The sequence below is a fragment of the Dendrobates tinctorius genome, unplaced genomic scaffold, assembly GCF_039654945.1.
Source record: "Dendrobates tinctorius isolate UK_male_01 unplaced genomic scaffold, ASM3965494v1 ptg000332l, whole genome shotgun sequence".
In the NCBI taxonomy this organism is placed as follows: domain Eukaryota; kingdom Metazoa; phylum Chordata; class Amphibia; order Anura; family Dendrobatidae; genus Dendrobates; species Dendrobates tinctorius.
In genome coordinates this window covers 12568119-12594978 of record NW_027361998.1, presented here as the reverse complement: position 1 = coordinate 12594978, position 26860 = coordinate 12568119, and the positions used below count along the sequence as shown (strand labels likewise).

The 26860-nt window shown below is 43.7% G+C and overlaps 1 protein-coding gene across 1 annotated transcript in view; it reads left to right on the top strand.

Annotated features, from left to right (window-relative positions):
* The window catches only part of LOC141074365 (adhesion G-protein coupled receptor F1-like), a 44145-nt gene extending 20432 nt beyond the window's left edge, over positions 1–23713 (top strand). Inside the window, exons 9-12 of the mRNA XM_073562017.1 lie at positions 5868–5909; positions 17704–17757; positions 17983–18020; positions 23197–23713. Of these exons, the coding sequence (XP_073418118.1) occupies positions 5868–5909; positions 17704–17757; positions 17983–18006 (120 nt within the window). The 3' untranslated portion in view covers positions 18007–18020; positions 23197–23713. The remainder of the gene's footprint in view (positions 1–5867; positions 5910–17703; positions 17758–17982; positions 18021–23196) is intronic.
* Positions 23714–26860: the final 3147 nt, after the last annotated feature.

The following is a 26860-nucleotide window of genomic DNA, read 5'->3' as shown; positions in this document are numbered from 1 at the left end:
AGCAGAATCATCCATCAGCGGCTGTGCATCAGTGCACTCCATGTCAGATTCATCTTGGCCTGGGTAATTCACCATTTGACTTGATAATCCAGGCATGGTATGCGAAAACAGCTCCATGGCGTAATCAGTAGTATGGCCTGCGTCATCCTTCAATCTTGGTTGGGGTGAAGGACACAAGGAAAGGTGTGGTTCATGAACATGAGCCTCCAATGACGACTCAGTGCTTTTACTTTTTACAACTGAAGAAGAGGAGGCGATAGAGCTGGAGGCTGAGTCAGCAATGTAAGACAAAACTTTTTCCTGATGCTCTGCCTTTAAAAGCGGTTTGCCAACTCCTAGAAAACTAAGCGTTCGAGTCCTTATGTAGCCAGACGATGACGCAGGGTCAGCACCTCCTGCATTCGGTCCTATTTTGCTCTTGCCACTACCATCAGATCCACCACCAACACCATCATTACCAGCTGCCAACCCCCGCCCAATTCCACGGCCTCTTCCACCAGCCTTCCTCATTTTTGGTAGAAATGTAGACAAAATCCAACAAACTATATAGTAATGTAAAACAAGGTACAAGGTGTCTATAGGACAGGGGAGATTTTGAATCTCTGCGTACACTTGTGGACAGTGGACACTTGTGGATTGTGTGCGGCCCACTGATATTTGAGCGCTATGTGACACGCTCGATGGCACAGCTGCCTGTGACCAAAGTGACGAGAGGATAATGGAGATTTTGAATCTCTGCGTACACTTTTGGACAGTGGACACTTGTGGATTGTGTGCGGCCCACTGATATCTGAGCGCTATGTGACACGCTCGATGGCACAGCTGCCTGTGACCAAAGTGACGAGAGGATAATGGAGATTTTGAATCTCTGCGTACACTTGTGGACAGTGGACACTTGTGGATTGTGTGCGGCCCACTGATATCTGAGCGCTATGTGACACGCTCGATGGCACAGCTGCCTGTGACCAAAGTGACGAGAGGATAATGGAGATTTTGAATCTCTGCGTACACTTTTGGACAGTGGACACTTGTGGATTGTGTGCGGCCCACTGATATCTGAGCGCTATGTGACACGCTCGATGGCACAGCTGCCTGTGACCAAAGTGACGAGAGGAAATGGAGATTTTGAATCTCTGCGTACACTTTTGGACACTGGACGCTTGTGGATTGTGTGCGGCCCACTGATATCTGAGCGCTATGTGACACGCTCGATGGCATAGCTGCCTGTGACCAAAGTGACGAGAGGATAATGGAGATTTTGAATCTCTGCGTACACTTGTGGACACTGGACACTTGTGGATTGTGTGAGGCCCACTGATATCTGAGCGCTATGTGACACGCTCGATGGCACAGCTGCCTGTGACCAAAGTGACGAGAGGATAATGGAGATTTTGAATCTGCGTACACTTGTGGACACTGGACACTTGTGGATTGTGTGCGGCCCACTGATATCTGAGCGCTATGTGACACGCTCGATGGCACAGCTGCCTGTGACCAAAGTGACGAGAGGATAAGGGAGATTGGATTGCTTTTAAAAAAGCAGTTTGCGGAGCAGTGGGTAAACAGCAATGCCAGCGTGTCAGGAAGCCTTAAAAGGCAGCCCAACAACCAACACCACTGATACACCACAATATAGCCTCCCCTTGCACTGCACACACAGTGACTTGTGTGTTGTGCAGGCCAAATCGCTAGCAGCAGAAGCAGTTTTTTTGTCTTCTTCCCTGCCTAACGCTCTCCCTACAGAATCAGCAGCAACCTCTCCCTATACTAAGATCGGCAGAAGTAAGATGGCGGTCGGCGTGCACGCCCTTTTATACCCCCTGTGACGCCCACCAAAGCAAGCCAATCACTTGCATGCCCTTCTGAAAGATGGTGGTGACCCGTGCCTATGTCATCACGTTGCCCACAGTGTCCGTGGATCCTGATTGGCTGAAAAAGAGCGCAAAACAAACTTTTGAAACGCGACCTCGTGGCCGACCTCATCCTAGGGTCGGGTTTCGTTTCATGAAACCCGACTTTGCCAAAAGTCGGCGACTTTTGAATTTTTTCGACCCGTTTCGCTCAACTCTAGTAGGGAGGTTATGGGGTTTGTCTATCTTGTGTTTGAAGTGCGTGGCAAAGTCCTCAGCAGAGATTAGGGAAGTTGGAGGGGGCAGTGGTGGGCAGAGGAGGGATTTAAAAGTATTGAACAACTGTTTGGGGTTGTGGGATAAGGAAGATACAAGGGATGTGAAGTAGGCCTGTTTAGCAGAGGTGAGGGCAGATTTGAATGCATGTGTTGGTTGTTTGAGTGCAGTGAAGTCGTCTTGGGAATGCGTTTTCTTCCTGCGCCGTTCAGTAATTCTGGATGCTTGACGAAGCTTTTTAGTGGTGTTATTGTGTCAGGGTTGTCTACTGATTCGTCGCACTCTGCTATGCATGACGGGGCGACTGAGTCGATGGCTGATGCAAGAGTGGCATTGTAGAAACTAGTGGCAGTGTCAGTGTCATGGAGTGAAGCTATGGAGGACAGTGGTATGATAGAGTCAGAGAGTATGTGGGTGTCTAGATGTGCTAGGTTTCTGCGGGGGTGTGGATGTTGCTGGACATGGGTGACGGGTGAGGAGGACAGGGATGAGAAAATGAGTAGATGGTGGTCAGATAGAGGTAGAGGGGAGGTTGTGAAGTTAGATAGGGAGCAGAGACTGGTGAAGACCAGGTCTAATGTGTGTCCGCTTGTGTGGGTGGCTGAGGAGGACAACTGAGTAAGTCCAAAAGATGAAGTGAGCCACAGGAGTTTTGCGGCTGCTGACTGGTGGGTGTCAATGAGGATGTTGAAGTCATCCATGATGATGGCGGGAATGTCAGCAGAGAGAAAGTGAAGGAGCCAGGTAGATACTTGGTCAATGAAGGCAGTGGTCGGGCCTGGAGGTCGGTATTTGACGGCCACTTGGCGGTTGTAGGGAGAGTAGATGCGGACAGAGTGGACTTCAAAAGAGGGGAGGACAAGGGAGGGAAGAGGTGGGATTGGGTTGAAGGTGCAATTGTAAGAAAGGAGAAGGCCCACTCCTCCACCATGTCTGTTGCCAGGGTGAGGAGTGTGGGTGAAGTGGAGGCCACCATAGCATAGCACAGTAGGGGAGGCGGTGACGGAGGGTGTCAGCCATGTTTCCGTGAGGCCAAGGAAGGAAAAATTGTGGGAGGTAAAGAGGTCATGAATCACATGGAGTTTATTGCAGATGGAGCGGGCATTCCAGAGTGATCCAGAGAGAGGGAGCAGGGTGGTGGGCTTCAAGGGCAAGGATTTGAGGTTGGAAAGCTTTCAGGTGTTTGTGTTGGTTTGGGAACGATAGAAGGGGGTAATAATGGGACGTATGAGCTGTGGGGGTCCAGAGTTGGGAGATATGTTGCCAGCAGTGAAGAAAAGCAGAGAGAGGCAGAGCAAGTGGGAGGATGAGATTGGGTGATTACTTGTGTTATTAGGAGAGATCTGAGGTTGAGGAGGAGGTCAGCGGATGAGGTTAGGTGGGGGGGCAAGGGAAAAGAAGAGATTATTATTTGGTTAGAAGGTGCTGGGGTCTGTGGATAGCGAAGGAGAGTCAGGAGTAATGGAGCCAAAACCATTAGAGCATATGTCAGCATGGTGAGAGTAAGTGTGGAGCTGACAGAAAGAAATTTTGTATATTTTAACAGAGGTTAGGCGTACCTTCTGGTCACTTCTGGCTCATGTCTGAAGTTATCCTTATAAAAGACATCCTTGCAAAAGACAGCCCAAGGTCTCTGAATTTATAGCAACTTAACAGCACATGAAAAGGCCCAGGTGTGATCCAAAGGGAGGAGCAGCAGGAAGACTGGACACAAACACAGGAGATGATTAATTAGGAGTCAGAAGCGAAAATGCAAAAGGAGATTGATTCACATGGACAGATAAGGCCAAATTGTGTGTTAGAATCAAGGAAATAAGGTGAGAAAGCAGCCAGTGGACATACCAGTAATAGATACAGGGTGATTGGGATCCGGAAAGATGGGTTATAAAGCTGAAGGTTATCAGTGGTTGCTGCAGCTGTTGGAAACATTGTGATTTGATGACATTTTAGGGTTCATGTAACAAATATTATTTCAGATTTTCTTGGTTCATTTCTGTTCTGTAGAACCGAAAAGAGGGATCCAAGTGTTATAATTGCGATATGGATCCTAAAATGCTTCCTGATCTAACCAATTTGACCTATGCTCCTTACATTATTGACTAAGGATCCTTAGACTATTGTTGATGGGAATCAATGGGATAAAAAAAAACCACATCTAATCTATTTCATCGCAAGTTATACCTACATCCACCCAACCAACCACTGATCACATGAAGCTGATCAGGTAAAGTCCTGGCCAAAAGTCTTGAGACTGACAACAAGTTTTGGTAACCACATTTTGCCTCCTCCGTGTTTTCACTCTTTTAGGCGTTGTTTCTATGGTTACTGAAGTACAATTATAAACATTCCGTTCATTGTTACACTTTTCTTGACAAATCAATAAAGTTTCTGTAAAATTTCAATATTTCCAGCGCTGCCCCTTAGTCTCCACACTTCTCCTTCACCCTCCTGGCAGCTGGATATCGACTTCTAGGCAGATCCTGACTGTTGGCCGCCTGTTCTTGTCTCATCAATGCTGGAAGGTTATCACTCTTTCTGGGTTTTTTTGGATAATTGACCTCAGGTTCTCAATGAGACTGAGATTTGGGGAGTTTCCCAGCCGTGGACCTAAAATGTCAATGTTTTTTTCACCAAACCAATTAGTTCTCACTTTTGTCTTGTGACGTGGTCTACATTACATCATGCTGGAAAAAGCACCTTCACCACATTGTCCCCCCTATTTTTTAATAACCATCCAAAGGAAAGCAGACATATGTGAGCTAGCCAATATCCATGGACCTTCCCAGCCTATTAATATCAGCCCCAGCTGTCTGCTTTGCCTTTTGTTGGTTATTAAAAATGAGGGTACCCTAAGAAAATGATGTGGCATCCCCTCTATTTTTATAACCAGCTAAGGCAAAGCTTACAGCAGGGGGCTGATATTAATAGGTTAGGAAGGACCATGGATATTGGCCCCTTCCATGCCTAACAAAACCATCCTTCAGGCACCCCAGAAAAGGCTCATCCATTAGATGGCCAATTCTGGAGCAATATCTCGCCTCTTCCAGATTGCTCTGATGCGGTGTCAATGGGGGTAATGGGATTGTGGGATCAGCAGCAGGTGTTAACATCAAGCCCATGATTTAGTAATGGAGAGTCGTCTGTCAGACACCCTCAATACTAACCCAGTAGTCAGAAGAAATAAACACACACACAAAAAAATCTTTATTGGAAATCCATCCTATCTAATGAATGCACTATTTCTGGGGTGGCTGAGGGCTGGTCTTGTTAGGCTGGGAAGGGGCCAATATTCATGGACTTTCTCAGCCTATTAATATCAGCCTCCAGCTGTCTGCTTTGCCTTAGTTAGTTATTAAAAATAGTATTTCATAACCAGCAAAGGCAAAGCAGACAGATGGGGCAGATATTAATAGGTTGGGAAGATCAATGGATATTGGCTCTTTTCCCAGCATTTTAATACCAGCTCACAGCTGTCTGTTTTCCCTTGGCTGGATATTAAAAATAAGGGGACCCCCAAATCGTGTTATTTTTCATTCATTCATTTATTTATTTATTAGCAAGTTAAAATCTGTACTAAAAACATAGCAAGAGTGAATATTTATGTTATTCATTGGGAAATTGGTTAACAGCTCATCAGACCCTAAGATGTAAATACTTCACCATTCTATCTGCAAATGTAACCGATCGACGTTCCTGACTTTATGGAGATCTGTCGTCCTGATCTCTTCTTCTCTCCTGCAGGGGTTTTTCATATTTATTTTTGGCTGTTTGCTTGATAAGAAGGTAAGTGGCCTTATGTGATCTACTTTTACCTGTTTTACTTGCTGTATATTGTACTGACTTTCAGTTGTATCATGTTTTAGGCTCTAGTCATTCAGTGCCAAGATTATCATTTCATCACCTATCCATCCTTCTTCCCCATTCTCCAAATTATATTTTTGGAGTTTAACCAAAGCTCTTGATCATCTCTCCACCATGGGACTGCCAGTCTCTATGGCGCACACTTCAACAATACATTCCACTAGATTAATACTATAATAAATTAGATTAACCCCTCTCTGACATTAGACGTCCTATTCCGTCCCTGTGACCTGGGCTTTACTTCGCATGGACAGAATAGTACATCATAGCAATCGGCCGTGCACACGGCACTTTAACCCCGGCACACTGCGATCAAACATGATCGCAGTGTTCCGGTAGCATAGGGAAGCATCGCGCAGGGAGGGGGCTCCCTGCGTGCTTCCCTGAGACCCTCAGAACAACGCGATGTGATCGCGTTGTTCCAAGGGCCTCCTCCCTGCAGGCCTCCGGATCCAAGATTGCTGCGGGGTCCTTCCGGGCCCTGCAGGGAGGCGGCTTGTCAGTGCCTGCTGAGAACAGACACAGTCAAGCCTCCTGCAGTGCCTGTCAGATTGCTGATCTGACATAGTGCTCTGCAAAGTGTCAGATTAGCGATCTGACACTATATAGTGATGTCCCACCCTGGGATAAAGTAAAAAAGTAAATAAAAAAAATTTAACATGGGTAAAAATATATTTTTTTAAATTCCTAAATAAAGAAAAAAAATATTCCCCAATAAATTAATTTCTTTATGTAAATAAAAAAAAACAATAAAACATTAAAAGTACACAGTCCGTAACGACCCGCCCTATAAAACTGTCCCACTAATTAACCTCTTTAGTGAACCCCTTAAAAAAAAAAAAGGGGCAAAAAAACATGCTTTATGATCAAACCGCCAAACAAAAAGTGGAATAACATGCGATCAAACAGACGGATATAAATAGCCATGGTACCGCAGAGAGCGTCATCTTGTCCCGCAAAAAACGAGCCGCCACGCAGCATCATCAGAGAAAAAATAAAAAAGTACTAGCTCGCAGAATAAAGAGATGGAAAAATAATTATTTTTTATAAAATAGTTTTTATTGTATAAAGGCGTCAAAACATAAAAAATAACATAAATGAGATATCGCTGTTACCGTACCGACCCGAAGAATAAAACCGCCTTATCAATTTTACCACACACGGAACGGTGTAAACTCATCCCCCCAAAAGATATTCATGAATTGCTGTTTTTTGCTCAAAAAATGTCACGTGCCCCAAAATGGTACCAATAGAAACGTCAACTCGTCCTACAAAAATAAGACCTCACATGACTCGGTGGGTCAAAATATGGAAAAATTATAGCTCTCAATATGTGGTGATGCAAAAACTATTTTTTGCAATAAAAAGCGTCTTTTAGCGTGTGACATCTGCCAAACATAAAAACCCGCTATAAAAATCCACTATAACTAGTAATTTAGTATAGTATTTATTTCCATTTTCCCATTAGAGTTAGGGTTGGGATTAGGGTTAGGGGTGTGTTGGGGTTAGGGCTGAGAATAGAGTTAGTGGTGTGTTGGGGTTAGGGTTGGAGTTAGAATTGGGGGTTTCCACTGTTTGGGCACATCAGGGGCTCTCCAAACACGACATGGCGTCTGACCTCAATTCCAGCCAATTCTGCATTGAGAAAGTTAAACGGCGCTCCTTCCCTTCCAATCTCTGCCATGCACCGAAACAGTGGTTCCCCACCACATATGGGGTATCAGCGTACTCAGGACAAATTGCACAATAACTCTGGGGGGTTCAATATCTTACAATTTGGAAAATAAAAAATTGGGGGCGAAAATATAATTTTTGTGGAAAAAATATGATTGTTTTATTTTTATGGTTCTACTTTATAAACTTCTGTGAAGCACTTGGGGGTTCAAAGTTCTCACCACACATCTAGATAAGTTCCTTGGGGGATCTAGTTTCCAAAATGGGGTCACTTGTGGGTGGTTTCCACTGTTTAGGTACATCAGGGGCTCTCCAAACACGACATGGCGTCCGATCTGAATTCCAGCCAATTTTGCATTGAAAAAGTCAAACGGCGCTCCTTCCCTGCTGAGGTCTGCCATGAGCCGAAACAGTCGTTCTCCCCCACATATCAGGTATCAGCGTACTCAGGACAAATTGTACAATAACTTTTGCAATCCAATTTCTCCTGTTACCCTTGGTAAAATAAAAAAAATTGGACCTAAAATAATTTTTTTGTGAAAAAAAAGTTAAATGTTCATTTTTTTTAAACATTCAAAAAATTCCTGTGAAGCACCTGAAGGGTTAATAAACTTCTTGAATGTGGTTTGGAGCACCTTGAGGGGTGCAGTTTTTAGAATGGTGTCACTTTTGGGTATTTAGACCCCTCAAAGTGACTTCAAATATGAGGTGGTCCTTAAAAAAAAATGGTGTTGTAAAAATGAGAAATCGCTGGTCAACTTTTAACCCTTATAACTCCCTAATAAAAAAAAAAATTGGTTCCAAAATTGTGCTGATGTAAAGTAAACATGTGGGAAATGTTATTTATTAACTATTTTGTGTGCCGTATCTCTGTGATTTAAGGGCATCAAAATTCAAAGTTGGAAAATTGCTAAATTCTCAAAAATTTCACCAAATTTCCATTTAAATGCAAGTTATATCAAAGAAATTTTACCACTGTCATGAAGTACAATATGTCACGAGAAAACAATGTCAGAATCACCGGGATCCATGGAAGCGTTCCAGAGTTATGACCTCATAAAGAGACAGTGGTCAGAATTGTAAAAATTGGCCCGGTCATTAACGTGCAAATCACCCTTGGGGGTGAAGGGGTTAAACAAGACCAATCAGATTAGACTAAACTGCAAAGTAATTCAGATTAACGTTACTGCACTGGATACAATTAGACTAGATTAAATTATGCAAAACTAGATTAAAAAAGATTACATTAAACTTTTTTTCGTGCCAGACAACATTGGATTACCTACACTACTTGAAATAAAAATTAGACTAGACTAAAATAGACTAGATTACACTAGATTTCTGTAAAACACCCGGGATTACCTTGTGCCAGAACAAAGCAAAATACAACAGTTTAGACTATATTATGTTTATAGAGAAAACTAAACTAAAGTAGAATATATTTAACTAGACTAAGTTTAGATAACAACAGATAAAAAACAAAGTGGATTAAGTTAAAAAAAAATTCACTGAATTAGGTTAGACGAGGTATAAAATGTCATGATTCAGGTTGGATTATGACAGGTTTTTGTATAAGTAACCTTTTTTTTACATTGAGAAGTTTGCTCAGGGTTGGTTTTGCCCCTGGTGGCCATTAGAGTTATGCTCTCGTCTGGTTTTTGACCCTCGGCTCTCCTTTGACTACATCTACTTTCTGTGCCTTGTACTCCGCGTGCTCAGTTGCCTTCCCTGTACTCACGTGCAGTGACTCTGCCCCCTGGTCACGTGACTGCTTAGTTCCAGGTCCTGTGCTCACTGCTTAGTCTCAGGTCCTTGCGCACAGCGTACCTTGTTCCTTCACTCCCTGTGCTCATTCACGTGCCCCCTGATAACGCCCCCTAGGCTGCGCCAGAGACACCATTGGTGTCATCACACCGCCTATTTCCTTTCATTGTTCCTTTGGCTGAGCTTCATCAGCAGGACCGCTACTCGACACACAGATTTCAGCCTCTAATATCGGATGACATGGCGTGGTGAGCTTCAAAATCCCCCCTCTCTAAGGCTGGTTTCACATTAGCGCATTTTCAGCGCGCGCACGGCCGGGGGTAGCTCCGCCCCCGAGCCGGCTCTCTGCCCGGCGTGCCCGCCCCTTGCTTGTAGCGCCGCCTACTAGCGGACAGCGGCGCCTGCGATCGGCGCACCCTATCTTTAGCATAGGGTGCGCAGATCGTGCGCAGGCCGTGCGCTAGTTGCGCTTTGACCTGCGCTGCGCACTTTTGACGGTGCGCCGTGCGCGCCAAAATCAAACTTTTCGGATTTTGGCGCGCACGGCGCACCGTCAAAAGTGCGCAGCGCAGGTCAAAGCGCAACTAGCGCACGGCCTGCGCACGATCTGCGCACCCTATGCTAAAGATAGGGTGCGCCGATCGCAGGCGCCGCTGTCCGCTAGTAGGCGGCGCTACAAGCAAGGGGCGGGCACGCCGGGCAGAGAGCCGGCTCGGGGGCGGAGCTACCCCCGGCCGTGCGCGCGCTGAAAATGCGCTAATGTGAAACCAGCCTTAGATATTTTTTATAACCCAACCCTGACTTGTACTTCTCTGCAATTTTGTTTCTGCTTTGTGTGGAGATCTCCTTGGTCTTCACGGTGTTGTTTGGAGATTTCCTTAGTCTTCGTGGTGTTGCTTGGAGATCTCCTTGGTCTTAAATTTGCTGATGACACAAAGCTAGGAGGGATAGCTAATACTAGAGAAGAGAGAGAGAGGATTCAAAAAGATATAAATAAACTGGAGAAGTGGGCAGCAACTAACAGAATGGTTTTTAACAGGGAAAAATGCAAAGTACTACATCTGGGCAATAAAAATGAAAAAAGCATATACAGAATGGGAGGAATAGGGCTAAGTGACAGCACATGTGAAAAAGACTTGGGTATACTAATAGATCACAGACTGAATATGAGTCAACAGTGTGATGCAGCAGCAAAAAAGGCAAATGCAATTCTAGGATGTATTAACAGAAGCATACAGTCTAGATCACGTGAAGTCATTATTTCCCTATACTCCTCTTTGGTCAGACCTCATCTGGAATATTGTGTCCAGTTTTGGGCACCACATTTTAAAAAAGACATCAACAAACTGGAGCAAGTTCAGAAAAGAGCGACCAGAATGGTGACCGGTCTGCAAACCCTGTCTTATGAGGAAAGGTTGCAGCATTTGGGAATGTTTAGTTTGCAAAAGAGAAGACTGAGAGGAGACTTAATAGCTGTCTACAAATATCTAAAGGGCTGTCACATTGTAGAAGGATCAACTTTATTCTCATTTGCACAAGGAAAGACTAGAAGCAATGGGATGAAACTGAATGGGAAGAGACACAGATTAGATATTAGAAAAAACTTTTTGACAGACTGATCAATAAGTGGAACAAGCTACCACGAGAAGTGGTGAGTTCTCCTTCAATGGAAGTCTTCAAACAGAGGCTGGACAGACATCTGACTGGGATGATTTAGCGAATCCTGCTTTGAGCAGGGAGTTGGACCAGATGGCCCAGGAGGTCCCTTCCAACTCTACGATTCTATGATTCTATGATTCTATGATTCATGGTGTTGTTTGGAGATCTCCTTGGTCTTCATGGTGTTGTTTGGAGATCTCCTTGGTCTTCATGGTGTTGTTTGGAGATCTCCTTGGTCTTCATGGTGTTGTTTGGAGATCTCCTTGGTCTTCATGGTGTTGTTTGGAGATCTCCTTGGTCTTCATGGTGTTGCTTGGAGATTTCCTTGGTCTTCATGGTGGTTTTTGGAGATCTCCTTAGTCTTCATGGTGTTGCTTGGAGATCTCCTTAGTCTTCATGGTGTTGTTTGGAGATCTCCTTGGTCTTCATGGTGTTGTTTGGAGATCTTCTTGGTCTTCATGGTGTTGTTTGGAGATCTCCTTGGTCTCCATGGTGTTGTTTGGAGATCTCCTTGGTCTTCATGGTGGTTTTTGGAGATCTCCTTAGTCTTCATGGTGTTTGGTTAGTGGTGCCTCTTGTTAATGGCGTTGCAGCCTCTATGGCCTTTCAGAAAAGGTAAAGTGTATATACTGACAGACATGTGACACTTAGATTGCACATAGCGGGACATCCTGACACTAAGTATGGGACTTATGAAAGGAATTGCTTGAACCAGAAATTTATAGAGACTTCATCACAAAAGGGGTGAATAAATATGCACATGCCAATTTTGTGGTTATTTTATCCCATACATTTAATTTTTGCCTATATTTTTCTCACTTCACTTCACCAACTCAGATTACTTAGTGCTGATGCATCACACACAAATCGGATCACAAAGATATTTGCACACAGGATGTAATGTATTAAAATAGGTAAAAAGTTAAGGTGGGGGTGAATACTTTTGCACATATACTGTATAACATTAGTTTATATATGTCTACCAAAACTACACTAAATTACTCTAGATTAAGATAAATTACACTACCTTACACTAGACTACATTAGTCTAGAATAGACTGGTCCATATTAAATTAAACTAGACTACATTAAAAGACTAGACTTTACAAGAGTAGACCAGACTAGAATATACTGGTCTGTATTAGATTAGATTAAACTACACTAGATTTGACTAGATTAAAATGCACTAAATCAGGTTATCTTGATGACATTAGGTGATATGATATTACATTCGAATATATTATGCAAGATTGCACTAGACTAGTTTGGATTATCTTGTGTACACTTGATAAAAAAGCCTATACTACACAACATTAGACTAAACTATATGACACTAGACTAGACTGTACTAGATCAGATTATATTTGACTAGATCTGATTATCTTGGCTACACTTGATAAAATAAGCCTAGACTACACTAAAATAGACTAGATTATTTCAAAGCAAGACTAGACTACAATAGATCAGACTAGACGATATCAACTATATTACACTATATATAATAAACCTAGACTACATTAGGTCAGATTATGCTAAATACCCTGTATTATACTAGCCTACACTAGTTTAGACTAGATTACACTAGATTAGACTAGAATATATGTTTTTATTTTATTTAAACTTTTTTTAAAGATGAGATTACAATCAATTGATCTAGATTATACTAGATTTATCCAAATGATGTCACATTAAACTAAAGTATTTTAGACTAAACTAATTTAGTCTAGACTAAATTAGATTACATTAGATTAAACTAGATTATAGAACACTAGATTAGGCTACATTTTATTAATTTGTGCAGAAATAGCTAGAAATTAGGACGGACTGGAGGACCATGGTGACGGTCCTTGATGTGGGCGGAACTCCCAATACAATTATAACAATGAAAAAGAACATACGGAAGACATGTACCCCGAAATTAATGGAAACAGTCAAAAAGAAAACAAAAAACAAACCTTGAATATCATAAAATTTTGAAATTGTATTAAAATAATCTAAATATATGTAAAAACAAGTTTCCATAATGCAAAAGTATGAGGGCAGTTAAAAAAAATAATGTATTATAAAAATTGTAATGAATAGTTATGAAGAAGATACCTAGCAGGAAAAGAAAACAAGAAAAGGTAAAACAAAAATTGAAAAAAAACAGCATAAAATGAAAAAAATGTAAATACATAGACCAATGCAATGTAGCCAGAAATGAGGTGAGCAGCCCAGCAGCGTGTTGCACGTATGGTACACAAAAATAGCAGTAAAGGCAGGTAAATACCCATGTAACAAGGTACCTGAACATGCACCACGGGGGCGCTGCATGTATAACCCAATTTATTGAAGGAGCACCGGTCTGTGAACAAAGATAAGGAGAGGAGATGATGGTTTTTCTTACATAAAGTGCAGATGTGCCTGTGTGCATCAACAAAAGCCCCGACGCGCGTTTTGCATTGCCTTCCTCTGGAGGGGGAGGAGGGAGTATATTTTTCCTTAAATAATTTTCTCTTTTTGTAATTTTTAAAATGTAAAAGATGAAGATGTATATATTTTCTTTTACCAAAATACAAAAGAAATGTGGTATCTTTAACTTTAGGGTTTTTTTTAGAGATCATTTCATCTTTAATTTGCTTAACTGTTCACATTAACAGTCATTTTGACCAGGGGCGCCCAGACTTTTACACGCTTATGTACTTTAGACATTTTTATTTTAATCGAACAAAATAAAACTAGATTATATTAGACTAGCGTATATTGGATTAGATAAGAATACATTAGATTAGCGTATCGAAGGCATTCTTATCTAATCCAATATACTCTAGTCTAATATAATCTAGTCTAAATTAGTTCAGTTAAATAATCAGGTCTAGAGTACACCGGCATGTAAAAGTTTAAATTAAAATAAACTAGGCAACAGTAGTTTGACTAAACTATATTTATTAGACTAAATTAGACGAGACTATATTAGATTGGAATACACTAGATCATAATATACTCAATCTGATTTTTTAAACTGCACTATATTAGGCCAGATTTTATGAGACTAGTCTATCTTAGGTAAAATTAGACTGTATTAGATCATATGATACAAGACCTGTTTGTTTAACTGCACTAGATGAGACTAGATTATGTTAGACTAGACTACACTAGATTAGCCTAGTCTATAGTGGATCAGACTAGACTACACTAGATTAGACTAGTCTATAGGGGATCAGAGTAGATTAGACTAGTCTATAGGGGATCAGACTAGACTACGCTAGCTTTCGTTGCCTACGCAGTGATATGGTTATTATATCTCTGAGTTGTATGGTTTTTGCAATATGACTTGTTTTAATACTTCCCATATACTGGCATCCAGCCTCGGCCAGAACAAAGAGATCTTTTCCCCCTAGCTGTTCTTCGAGAGGAAATGCCCGGTATCAGGTTTCAGATGCCGGCAGAAAGCACACACACAGACAGCTGCTAAGGGGGGCAAAAGGAGGGGGCTGTAAGGGAGGGGGGAAGTGCTGCCAGCTGACAGTGGACAATGTCCTCAGTAGTGTGAAATGGGAGATTTCTAGAAGGTTCTAGAAACATCATACATTATAGACATTTTACATTACAGGCATCAGACTAGATTAGACTAGTCTATAGGGGATCAGACTAGACTACACTAGATTAGGCTAGTCAATAGGGGATCAGAGTAGATTAGACTAGTCTATAGGGGATCAGACTAGACTACGCTAGATTACATTAGTCTATAGGGGATTAGACTAGATTAGACTAGTCTATAGGGGATCAGTCTAGACTACACTAGATTAGACTAGTCTATAGGGGATCAGTCTAGACTACACTAGATTAGACTAGTCTATAGGGGATCAGACTAGACTACACTATATTAGACTAGTCTATAGGGGATCATACTAGATTAGACTAGTCTATAGGGGATCAGACTAGACTACACTAGATTAGACTAGTCAATAGGGGTTCAGAGTAGATTAGACTAGTCTATAGGGTATCAGACTTGACTATGCTAGATTTGACTAGTCTATAGGGGATCAGATTAGATCAGCTTAGTCTATAGGGGATCAGACTAGACTACAATAGATTAGACTAGTCAATAGGGGATCAAACTAGACTACACTAGATTAGACTAGTCTATAGGGGATCAGACTAGACCACACTAGATTAGACTAGTCAATAGGGGATCAGAGTAGATTAGACTAGTCTATAGGAGATCAGACTAGACTACGCTAGATTAGACTAGTCTATAGGGGATCAGACTAGATCAGCTTAGTCTATAGGGGATCAGACTAGACTACACTGGATTAGACTAGTCTATAGGGGATCAAACTAGACTACACTAGATTAGACTAGTCTATAGGGGATCAGACTAGATTAGACTAGTCTATAGGGGATCAGACTAGACTACACTAGATTACACTAGTCAATAGGGGATCAGACTAGATTAGACTAGTCTATAGGGGATCAGAGTAGATTAGACTAGTCTATAGGGGATCAGACTAGACTACACTAAATTAGACTAGTCTATAGGGGATCAGACTAGATTAGCCTAGTGTATAAGGGATCAGACTAGAATACACTAGATTAGACTAGTCTATAGGGGATCAGACTAGATTAGACTAGTGTTAGGCGTCGGGTTCCTGCAGCTGCACAGCAGGAATCCAGAGCCATGCAGCCAGTGGTCTCCCATTCTACTCCGACCCCTCAGGGACCTGCACAGCAATCTCGGCGATCTAGACTCTGCTCAGACCAGCTCTCTGGGTCTGGTTGTTGCTGCCACCTCTGGACCAGCAATGGTAGCGCAGCCTGCTCTGCAGGGAACCACTCCAGAGGCTAAGTCCTCTCGCCGCGCTACTGGGCATGCCCACGAGACGATCTCCCAGTGGAGATCGGGAGTCACGTGCTCAGGTCCTGCTCCTGATCTAATTGGTCCATCCCAGAGATCTGGAAGGTCCCAGAAGCACACGGCTATAAAAGGCCCGCATGGCTGCTCGGCCATGCACTAGTATATTCTCTAATTGCTACTGTGTGAATGATGATGGATGCATGTACCTGCGAATGACTCATTAAGATCCCCTCCCTCTGATATTACGTGTGTGGATAGGGACTTAACTTTAGAGTCAGCGCCAGTCAGTGGCGCGCCACAGGCCACAGTGCATATCATCACGGTACTAGCCGTTCAACAGTGTGCCAGCTACCGGGCATTGTCGTATAGCGGCAGTGTCTGTCGCCGCGCTGCAGTCAGCAGCACTTGTGGGCGTCCGCAGTAGCGACACCGCACGCACGGTAGGTTTAGACGGACACCGACCCTGTGCCTTGCGCCCGAGTCCTGTGACCATATACCGCATATACCATTGTAATGCGCACGTATGCGCAGAAAAAGCATGCGTTTTTTTCATGCGTTTGTGTGCACAAAAACGCGCAGCAAAAAAACGCAAGTGTGAAAGTAGCCTGAGACCTGTGAGGTCAACAGGCTCGGCATTTATGTTTATGCCTTAAGGCGCCTCTGTGAATATAACAGAGTGCGCCCAGTGCACACCAGGTGACGTTCATCCCGTGTGCGATATACCGCCATATTGTGCGTCTGCCATTATATAGCAGCAGTTTAACACCTCTGCACGGTGGACCCCGGGTGGTGAACGCACTTTCTATTTTTTTATATTTACTGCGTTCTGCAGTCCCTAACAACTAGTCTATAGGGGATCAGACTAGATCATCTTAGTCTATAGGGGATCAGACTAGACTATAGATCAGACTAGATTAGCCTAGTCTATAGGGGATCGGTCTAGACTACACTAGATTAGACTAGTCTATAGGGGATCAGACTAGATTAGACTAGTCTATAGGGGATCAGACTAGATTAGACTAGTCTATAGGGGATCAGACTAGATTAGACTAGTCTATAGGGGATCAGACTAGATTAGACTAGTCTATAGGGGATCAGTCTAGATTAGACTAGTCTATAGGGGATCAGACTAGATTACACTAGTCTATAGGGGATCAGACTAGATTACACTAGTCTATAGGGGGTCTGGCTAGACTACAATAGATTAGACTAGTCTATAGGGAATCAGACTAGATTAGACTAGTCTGTAGGGGATCAGACTAGATTAGACTAGTCTATAGGGGATCAGACTAGACTACACTAGATTAGACTAGTCAATAGGGAATCAGACTAGATTAGACTAGATTAGACTAGTCTATAGGGAATCAGGCTAAACTACACTAGATTAGACTAGTCTATAGGGGATCAGACTAGACTACACTAGATTAGACTAGTCTATAGGGAATAAGACTAGATTAGACTAGTCTATAAGGAATCAGGCTAGACTACACTAGATTAGACTAGTCTATAGGGGATCAGACTAGATTAGACTAGTCTATAGGGGATCAGACTAGACAACGCTAGATTAGACTAGTCTATAGAGGATCAGACTAGATTAGACTAGTCTATAGGGGATCAGACTAGACTACACTAGATTAGACTAGATTATTAGATTAAACTACACTAGATGTAATGACATTAGACTTCACTTAATTAGTTTAGGTTAGATTTGCTCAGGTTTGAGTAGAGTTAGACTAAAAGAGAATGAAAAATATTTAGTGTAATGTACATTTTATGTTCCAGGTGATGGATATGATAAAGAAGAGGATGTCAAAGACCCCCATATTCAGCAGCATGGTAAGCAAGATACTGATCCAATGTCAGACCCGGGGGGATTCTGAAAGAAATAACAATGAGTGAAATAAAGTATCACTATTCTAGTGGCTGCAAGTTCTCCGCGATATCATAGATGTGCACCCACCTCCCTCCAAGGGCCACATGTCACACCAGTGGTGGTTGGAGGTGCGCTTGTAGCGACATTGTATCTCGTACTGATATTTTTGTGACACTTTTTCCTCGCAGGCTACAACCGTCAGCTCATATTAAGGATCCAGGAGACGGTAAGAGAACCTCAATATACCACCCTCCCCCCTAAAATAATACAGAGGTGGACGTCCAGAAAGATCAAGAGATGCGAGAAGCTAGAGTTGGCATCCTGTGATTTCTTGGAAACTTTGTAATCCGAATTGATATTTTACTAGAACATTGACCTCAGTGCTTTTACTCCATCTCACTAAGGGCCAATAATGTTTAAGTCCCCAACAAACAGCGCCCCATGTCTCAGCTTCCCGGAAGTCCATGGGTACAGAGTGAGGACAGGTGGTTAGCTGGTGCAGATATTTCTGAGGTTTTTGGTGGTGTTAGAACCTAAACTAAAAATCCATGAAATGCTATATTCAGGAAGTCACCCACCCCTTCACCATCCACCCTTCACCATCCGCCCTTCACCATATGCCCTTCACCATCCGCCCTTCACCATCCACCATCCACCCTTCACCATCTGCCCTTCACCATCCGCCCTTCACCATCCGCCCTTCACCATCCGCCCTTCACCATCCGCCCTTCACCATCCACCCTCCATCCTTCACCATCCGCCCTTCACCATCCACCCTTCACCATCCGCCCTTCGCCATCCGCCCTTCGCCATCCGCCCTTCACCATCCGCCCTTCACCATCCGCCCTTCACCATCCGCCCTTCACCATCCGCCCTTCACCATCCGCCCTTCACCATCCACCCTTCACCATCCGCCCTTCACCATCCACCCTTCACCATCCACCCTTCACCATCCACCCTTCACCATCCACCCTTCACCATCCACCCTTCACCATCCACCCTCCATCCTTCACCATCCGCCCTTCACCATCCGCCCTTCACCATCCGCCCTTCACCATCCACCCTTCACCATCCACCCTTCACCATCCACCCTTCACCATCCGCCCTTCACCATCCGCCCTTCAGCATCCGCCCTTCACCATCCTACGTCCATCTAAAATCCCAATCTCTAAAATAAATGACCCTCCACCCGTGGGCCATCACCCTCTCCAGTATTTGCTAATATTGCAATATCTGTGATCAAAGGTGGGAAAGGTCTTAATCAAAGCCCGCTTCTCTTTTCCATACAACCCATATCTACCAAATGGGAAACTTCATGCTCCTTTCCCATCACTTAAAGCCAGCAGGAAGCGATGGCTTATTCTGCACCGAGGTGGGTGGGCAGGCAGTGGCGGGATCCGCCGCGTGTAGTCAGGCGGCGGCGGCGGGGGTCCTGGCGGGGGTCCGGCGGTGGGTCCAGCGGCGATAGCGAGGGGGAGGTCCGGTGTGGGTGTCCCGGCAGTGTCCCACTGGTGTTACTGCAGAAGGGCCTGGTACCCCAACGGGTGCCATATTGGAATACCCATCACATGGGTATTCCAATATGGCAGTCGGCAAACTTCCAGTGCAGCGAGTTGGATTGTGGGATTCGAGGACGTCCGGACGGAAGTGGATGACGGACAATTTTAGGTAAGTATGTAATAGATACATTGACCTAGGACATATTGAGCAAACATTGGGGTGTCAGGATTAGTGGCTACAGACTAAACTGAAATTAGATTAGACTAAAGTAGATTAGAATAGATTAGTCTAGACTACATTAGGTTAGACAAGCTTATTCTAGACTACAGTAAGTTAGAATAGACAAAACTAGAGTAAGTTAGAATAGATTAGTCTAGACTAGAGTAGGTTAGACTTCACTAAAATAAATTAAAACAGATGATGCTACAGTATGATATAATAGCTAAACTAGAGTAGGTTAGCATAGATTAGACTAGAGTGAATTAGAATATGTTATACTGCAGAAGGTTAAATAGATTAGCATAGACTTGGGTAGACTAGAATATATTACACTAAACTAGAGAAGGTTAAATTACTCTAGACTCGAGTAGACTAGACAAGCTTATACTAGACTACAGTACATTAGAATAGATTGCACTACATTACGATAGACTACTATAAATTAGAATAGATTAGGCTAGACTACAGTAGGTTAGAATAGATTAGACTAGAGTAGATAAGGCTGCTGTGTCAGGAAACAGTTTAGATTGATTTATTTTATTATTAGGGTTGTGGGCTACATACCCCCACCACTTTTGCTTCCACTTTCAGTTCCGGTTCGGAACTTGCAACTCTTTGGCACCCACCTTACCCTCAGGTCAGTCAGGGAACTGCACCTAGGATAAGTAGTCGCTGAAAAGGGTGCCTTGTCACATACTGGCTATCGGGCACTCTGCAGTGAGGGCGGTATGTATATCACCAGTCTCAGGCAGGAAATACACACATAAACCTCTGATTAATCACCAACAGGGTTTCCCAATACCACAGGACACTTTGCTACCACCAGTTCCTAGTTTGATACAAGGTCAGGAACCAACCCGCAGGTAGCGTAATTTAGCACAGAGTATGTGTCGGTTCGATCATAGAGCAAGGAAAACTAAGCTAGTAAATTTTTAAGTTTACTCCAGAAAATATAGGCAGTGTTTACAAAAATATAAAAGATATTACAAAAGGAAACAAAATACAGTATATACAGACAGTTACATATTAAAGGGATTAAAATAAGAAACTTACTCCATCTCAGTCACAAATATGACGTGTTGATAAAGGGAAAGAGAACCTTCCCAGGGCAAAGGGTCCTTCACCACAGCATTATGTAGCTGATTCTCCAGGTATCTGACACCTCCCTCATTGAGCGTCTGAGCTTTATGCTTTTCTCTTGCTGACCTCACTAGGTGGGCTGAGTTGGAGGATCTATGCCCCTTTTTTAAAAGTTCTTAAAACTTCTGCTTGCCATATCTCTGGCTGGAGAGCTCACAGAGTGACGATAGGAGTATTATATTTTCTATTACAATATTATCTTTCTTTTGAGACCAAATATGACACGTCTGCGTGTCACTGGGGGGCAGAAACCATTTCCCCCGCTTTCGGATGGGCGCGCAGGCTGCAAAGCATTGTTGTGTGTAACCTAAATTATACTGATTCTGAAAATATATGTTTCCTGTCTCTAGGATTAATGTGTGTTATACAATTCGAGCTTGAATAGACAAAGTAAGTTTTAAATCTTGGAGAGAGAATCCGCTCTGAAGTGGTCTGAGTAATGACCAGCTGCTGGAGGGGGAGGGTGGATAGGGTTTCACACAGGTAGAGCGAGAGAGAGGGGAAGTTTTTCAGCACTGTGGCTGCCTGTTCAAATACAGAAGTATAGTGCACAAACCAACTGGGTGTAGGGCAACAGGCAGCGCCAGAAGTGTACTTAGGACATTTAGGAAGTAACTCATATTTTCCTGACATACTGTAAAAAAGAATAGATTAGTCTAGACTAGAGAAGGTTAGAATAGATTCTAATAGAGTAGATTAGGCTACAGTAGGTTAGAATAGTCTAGTGTCAGGATCCTGTCAGCGCCGGCGTGCAGCCTCCGCTGAGCAGGGACTCACCCGCACTGTAGGGGGGCCCAGGGTCAGGTTGAGCCGGAAAGTACAGATACACAGGACCTGTGGACTCTGAAGTTTAGCAAGCAGACATGGGACCTACAGTCATGTGACTGCAAGGGGGCGGGGCTTAGCATCCTGCTTTCAGAGATGGCAGGACACTATGCAGAAATACTCAGAGTCAGGAAAAACAGAGGTCATATACAGAGATATCAGTAAAGTACCAGGGATGGGACAGAACGGATAGTCAGGGCCAAGCAGGGGTCAAAGCCAAACAGACATAGAAGGTACCAAGCAGAATCCAAAGCAATATCCAGAGAACAGACCAAGTCATACACAGAGAATTAAGTAACCAGAACACAGCACTAACACACTCAGGGGTCACCACACAATGCCAAGGGCAAGAGTATAACTGACGAGGATGGGAGCGTCCTGAGGCTATAAGAAGCCTCTCCAGAACCAGGGAGAGGCCACAATCATAGCCCCAGGTGTGCAGGTAAGCCTGCACTGGGATCACAACCTTTAACCCCAGAAATGCCAGTCATCAGCACTGGTTCCAGACATTAACCCCACGTGTGCGAGTCAAACCCACACTGAGATCATGACTTCTAGACTAGCAAAAAGTAGGATAGAAAATTTTAGACTAGACTATTATAGGTAAGAAGGTTGGATGGCTGGAGAACACTTCACTAAACTACTCTGAATTAGATTAGATTAAGCGATTCAACTTAAACTAAATCAGGCTGGGCTGAATACAATGAACTACACTAGATTAGGCAAGACCGATTGATTGAAAGGGAACTGGACTTTAAATAAACTTTGTATAAATCAGTAGTATACGTGAATATAAGAAAAAAGTAATAAATCTTATGTCACGCACTAGGGAAGCGGGGTGTGTAGACCCCTAGGCAGCTCTAACATCACCCTGTCTGTCCTAAGAGACCCTAAATAGGTTCCACACCTATCGCCGAGCAGAATACCTAATCCCTGTCAGACTCTAGCAATAAGCCCTGCTTAGGAAAGGAAGGGGTGGTGCACGCTGGTTGAACCCCACTAACACTAAAGACAGCTAAGATAAATGAAACAAAGGAGACACTTAGCTTGAGTAGACTCAGAGAGAAATGCCGACACCCTCCAGACTCCGAAGAGGACGCTAGCCGACTGCTACAGCACGAAGCCTCAACAGGGATGTGCAAATAGAAAATATCACCTGCAACTCCCAACAGAAAGTTGGGAGACGAGTTATAAACCACCAGATCCAGGTGTGGCCTTTAGCCGGGGAAGGTGACCACTGGATCTTAGCGTCAAAAGGACCAGGCAGAGTGTCTGCAAAACAAACTGCTGAGACCTTCTGCAGACAGATGCAGTGCAATGGTCTGCAGTCTCTGACACATCCATGACATCTTAACAGTGAAATCTGCTTCTTTCTGTGAGACACTTTTGTGAGACATTTCTTCCCCATCTGACTCCTGAACTTGAGGTGGCAGATTTTATAGTGTTCCTACAAGGAGGAGAGGCGAGCAGAGTAAGAAAACAAGCAGAGGGAGACAAACAAAGATCATGCTGAGCTTTCTAACAAGTGTTTTACCTAATGGATTCACATCTACACTGCTCAGTGCTGCTGTGTAATTTTCTCCATACTCCTTCTGCTTCTCTCTCCCTTATAGACCGGACGACTTATTCTGAAAAGTTACGATTTAGATTAGACTGGTCTGGACAGTTTTACATTTTGAGCCTTCTTACTATTTTTTTCTCTCCCCCCCTCCCTACAGGTTCTGCAGAGTGCACAGACCACAGCTCATTACAAGAGCACAGCTTTAACCCCTGTTCCTCAGGATTAGATGCTGCCACCCAGATGCTTGTCACATTGTCTCCATTTTGTCCAAGGCTCACTCTCTGCTACATACCTATACTGGAAAGGAGCAGCCTAACAAATTCACCTGGCACTGGGCACTAGGGTGACTGCAGATTGGTTCCTTGTCTTATCTTTGGTAATGGTGTCCTTCCCATAGGAGGTCAGGACAGCGCAATAAGGAGATGGGGACCATGGGAGGAACAATTTACCTTCAGCAGCCATTACAGTGCCTCCTACCCTCAGTGGGCACTGGCATACCTTTCTTGGCAATGGAGGAAGCTCCACGTTGTAACCTTTGTCATTTCACCCCTTATTTCTATCTCTGGCTATATATTGTTGAGTAGATTGTAAGCTCAGTGGGCGAGTCACCTCTATCCTTGTCTTGTGTTTCCAGGTTGTGACCTCTTTGCTGTAAATAAATCTATACAGACTCATTGTGACTTCTCCTTTCATTACATAAACCTTTTTTGACAATTTCATCCAGGATTTGTGTAGGTGGCCATGATATATTGGGAATGGCTTCCTACACCCCCTGCATTGTGCCTCTTGTGCCTTGAGGACTCGCTCTTTTACCTTGCCCCTCACTTTGGTCCCTCGACACAACAGATCATTATGCATGGCCAGATGCGGAAGCAATTATTGGCTCCTGGGGAACATCATTTAACACAGTTACATTTTCCAGAGTACGTATCACCGTTACATCCCTGCTGTAGGCAGCCCATACGTGTCCTGGGATTCCTCCAGGTCAGGGATATTGGCTTCAAGGGAGTCTTCTTCATCCTCCTCAGCCAGTAAATTGAACGGAATTTCTCCAGTCATGTGTTACCATAGCCAACTCTGGATGCCATACCGGACTACTGGGTGCTGCTACAGCTTCAGCCCATAAGTCCCAGAACAAAGGAAACTCTCAACCGATAACAGAAGCAAGAAACACGTGGACTCAATGTTTCATCATACAGTTGGCATCAAGGATCTCCTTGGTCTTTTGTTTGGTTCCAGGCCTCACCAAATGCAGCCATAATTGCTTAACAAAAGATAGAAGACAGGAGAACAAGAGAGGGCGGAGGGGTGTAAGGCCGATTTCACATTTGCGTATGGAGGGGCTGCGGACTTCTTCCGTGAAGCTCTGCCCACGGCCACACCTCCTTCGATCAGCTCCACCTCCATTGGCATGCGGACTGCGTACCCTATCTTTAGCATTAGGTACTCAGGCCGTGCCAATGTATGCGGATGCCTCCGCATGCGTCTTTTTGACGGTGCGGCGACCGCACCAAAATTCAACACGTTGCATTCGGCGCAGGTCGCCGCACCGTCAAAATGACGCATGCGGAGGCATCCGCATACATCGACATGGCCTGCGTACCTAATGCTAAAGATAGGGTACGCAGGCCGCATGCCGACGGAGGCGGAGCTTACCGGAGGAGATGCGGCCGTGGATGTAGTTTTACAGAAGTCCACAGCTCCTCCATACGCAAATGTGAAACCGGCCTAAATGCTATATGTACAGTATTGTTCCAGCTAAAAAAATAAAACACTGAGTCTGATCCTCAAAACTCTGCACAGAATCCTCTAAAGGACCATACAAGTTTTCAGTGACGAGGATGATTTCCCAAACCAGAATACTGATACTCTGTAATATCCCACCGCTGCCACCAATTGTCATAGATACATAGTTGGGAAGGGTCAAGCAGGCCCCACCACTGTTACCACTTGTCAAGGGAACGCAAGTCACTGCCTCCAATCGTCAGGACAATTATGCAATTGTTTGACAAGTGATGAACGAAGCCGCGGCTGCTTCCACTTGGAGAAATACCAGTGAGCGTATGGTATATACACCTCCGATTTCAATGCATGGAATGTAGCTATACACCCCATTACGGTCACTGTGACAGTAATACAAAGAAACTACTAGCTGCCACCACCAATCATTTATGCAGGCCTATTTGACACCTGTTGCAAGTAGCTTTAGGCTTCAGAGGTGCGGTTTAAAGAGCAAAAGGAACAGAGCTATTTAATTTTATATATTTAATCTAGAAGGCTAGGCAGTGTTTGCAAAAGAATGTACAAGATGATACAAAATGGAATAAAACAATACAATATACACAAAGATAAAAAGGAATAATGAAAGAAACTTCCTAAACCTGGTCAAAGTAATGGCTCACAGCTTAGCGGAGGAGGGCACTCCAATTGGAAAACGGGAAGAACCTACAGGGGACTATGCCTTCAAACTACTGACAATTGACTGTTATGAATGAGTCACCGTAGGAGGCAAAAACAGAAATACTAGCTAAGTCCAGAAAACCAGAGAAGTTGGCAGCTATCGGATTGCAGACCCCTGAACCTATCAACAACAACTAGCAGTAGCCGTGGGGGGTTCCTACGGTGCCCTAGACCCCTTGATCACAGCCAGAGAACTAAATAGCCTAAAGACAGAAAGGGAAATCTAAACTGCCCCAGAGCAGACCCCAAAGCAATAGGCAGCCCCCAACATATAATGACGGTGAAGCAAGATGAAAACACTCACACAGATAGAAAGATAGGCTGAGCAAATGATGGGGCCCAAGCTAACTAAATAGGACAGGATAGAAAACCTGCTGTCTGCAATCCGCCAAAACCCTATCAAAACAAGAGCCAACAGACTGATAGGGAAAAAAGCCCTGAAGACGCTAGGCTTCAAAAAGACTATATCAGTACTCAGGTATTTTCTGAAGACAGAGCAAAAAGGAATTCAGCTCACCCCAGCAGGGAATGGCAGAAATCCAGAAAAACAAGGCAAAACAAAACCAAAACACAAATGCAAAAAGCAGAGCAGAAAACTTAGCTTTTGAGGAGCAGGAATCAGACTGGTCTCCTAGAATCCCTCTGAGAAATCACCAGCAAGGCAGAAGGGAGTCGGCTGCCTTATATCCATTCAGCAATTCCAGTCACCCAGTCATCATCATCCTGCTCAGGTGCTTGGTAATCAGCCTCACTACCTTCCTTCACCAGAAGAGGGATTTCATCAGACCTCAATGGTGAAGGGGAAAATAAACTCACAACAATTGACCCAGACCCAACGACTGATTTTATTTGCAAACACATCTCCCCTTCATGAGCTCATGTGGGGGCAGATTGTAGGATGTGCAGGGTCTGCTAGAATCTTATGAGATCCCCAACTTGCAGGATATCTTTGCCCCTGAAAGTCCCCAGTGGTAGATATTGCCATGATACAGTGGGGAAATAAGTATTTGATCCCTTACTGATTTTGTAAGTTTGACAAATGAACAGTCTATAATTTGGTAGGTTAATTTTAACATTCAGAGATAGAATATATATAATTTAATGTGTGTGTGTGTGTATCACCAACCAATCACAAAGCATCTTTCATTTCACCAGAGCTGTTTAAAAGAAGCTGAGCTGTGACAGAAGTAGGGAAAAACCTGCTCTGGATGTGTTTGACACAGATTGCAGTATGATAGTGTTGCAGTCTGTTCCATTCCGGATCTAGGTTTTCCATGTGGCTGAAAGCTACAGGTTTCTGTGATAAAAGCCCTGCAGGAAAGGGTTAGTGAGATCTGAGGAGGTCTGAGTGAGTGCTTAGT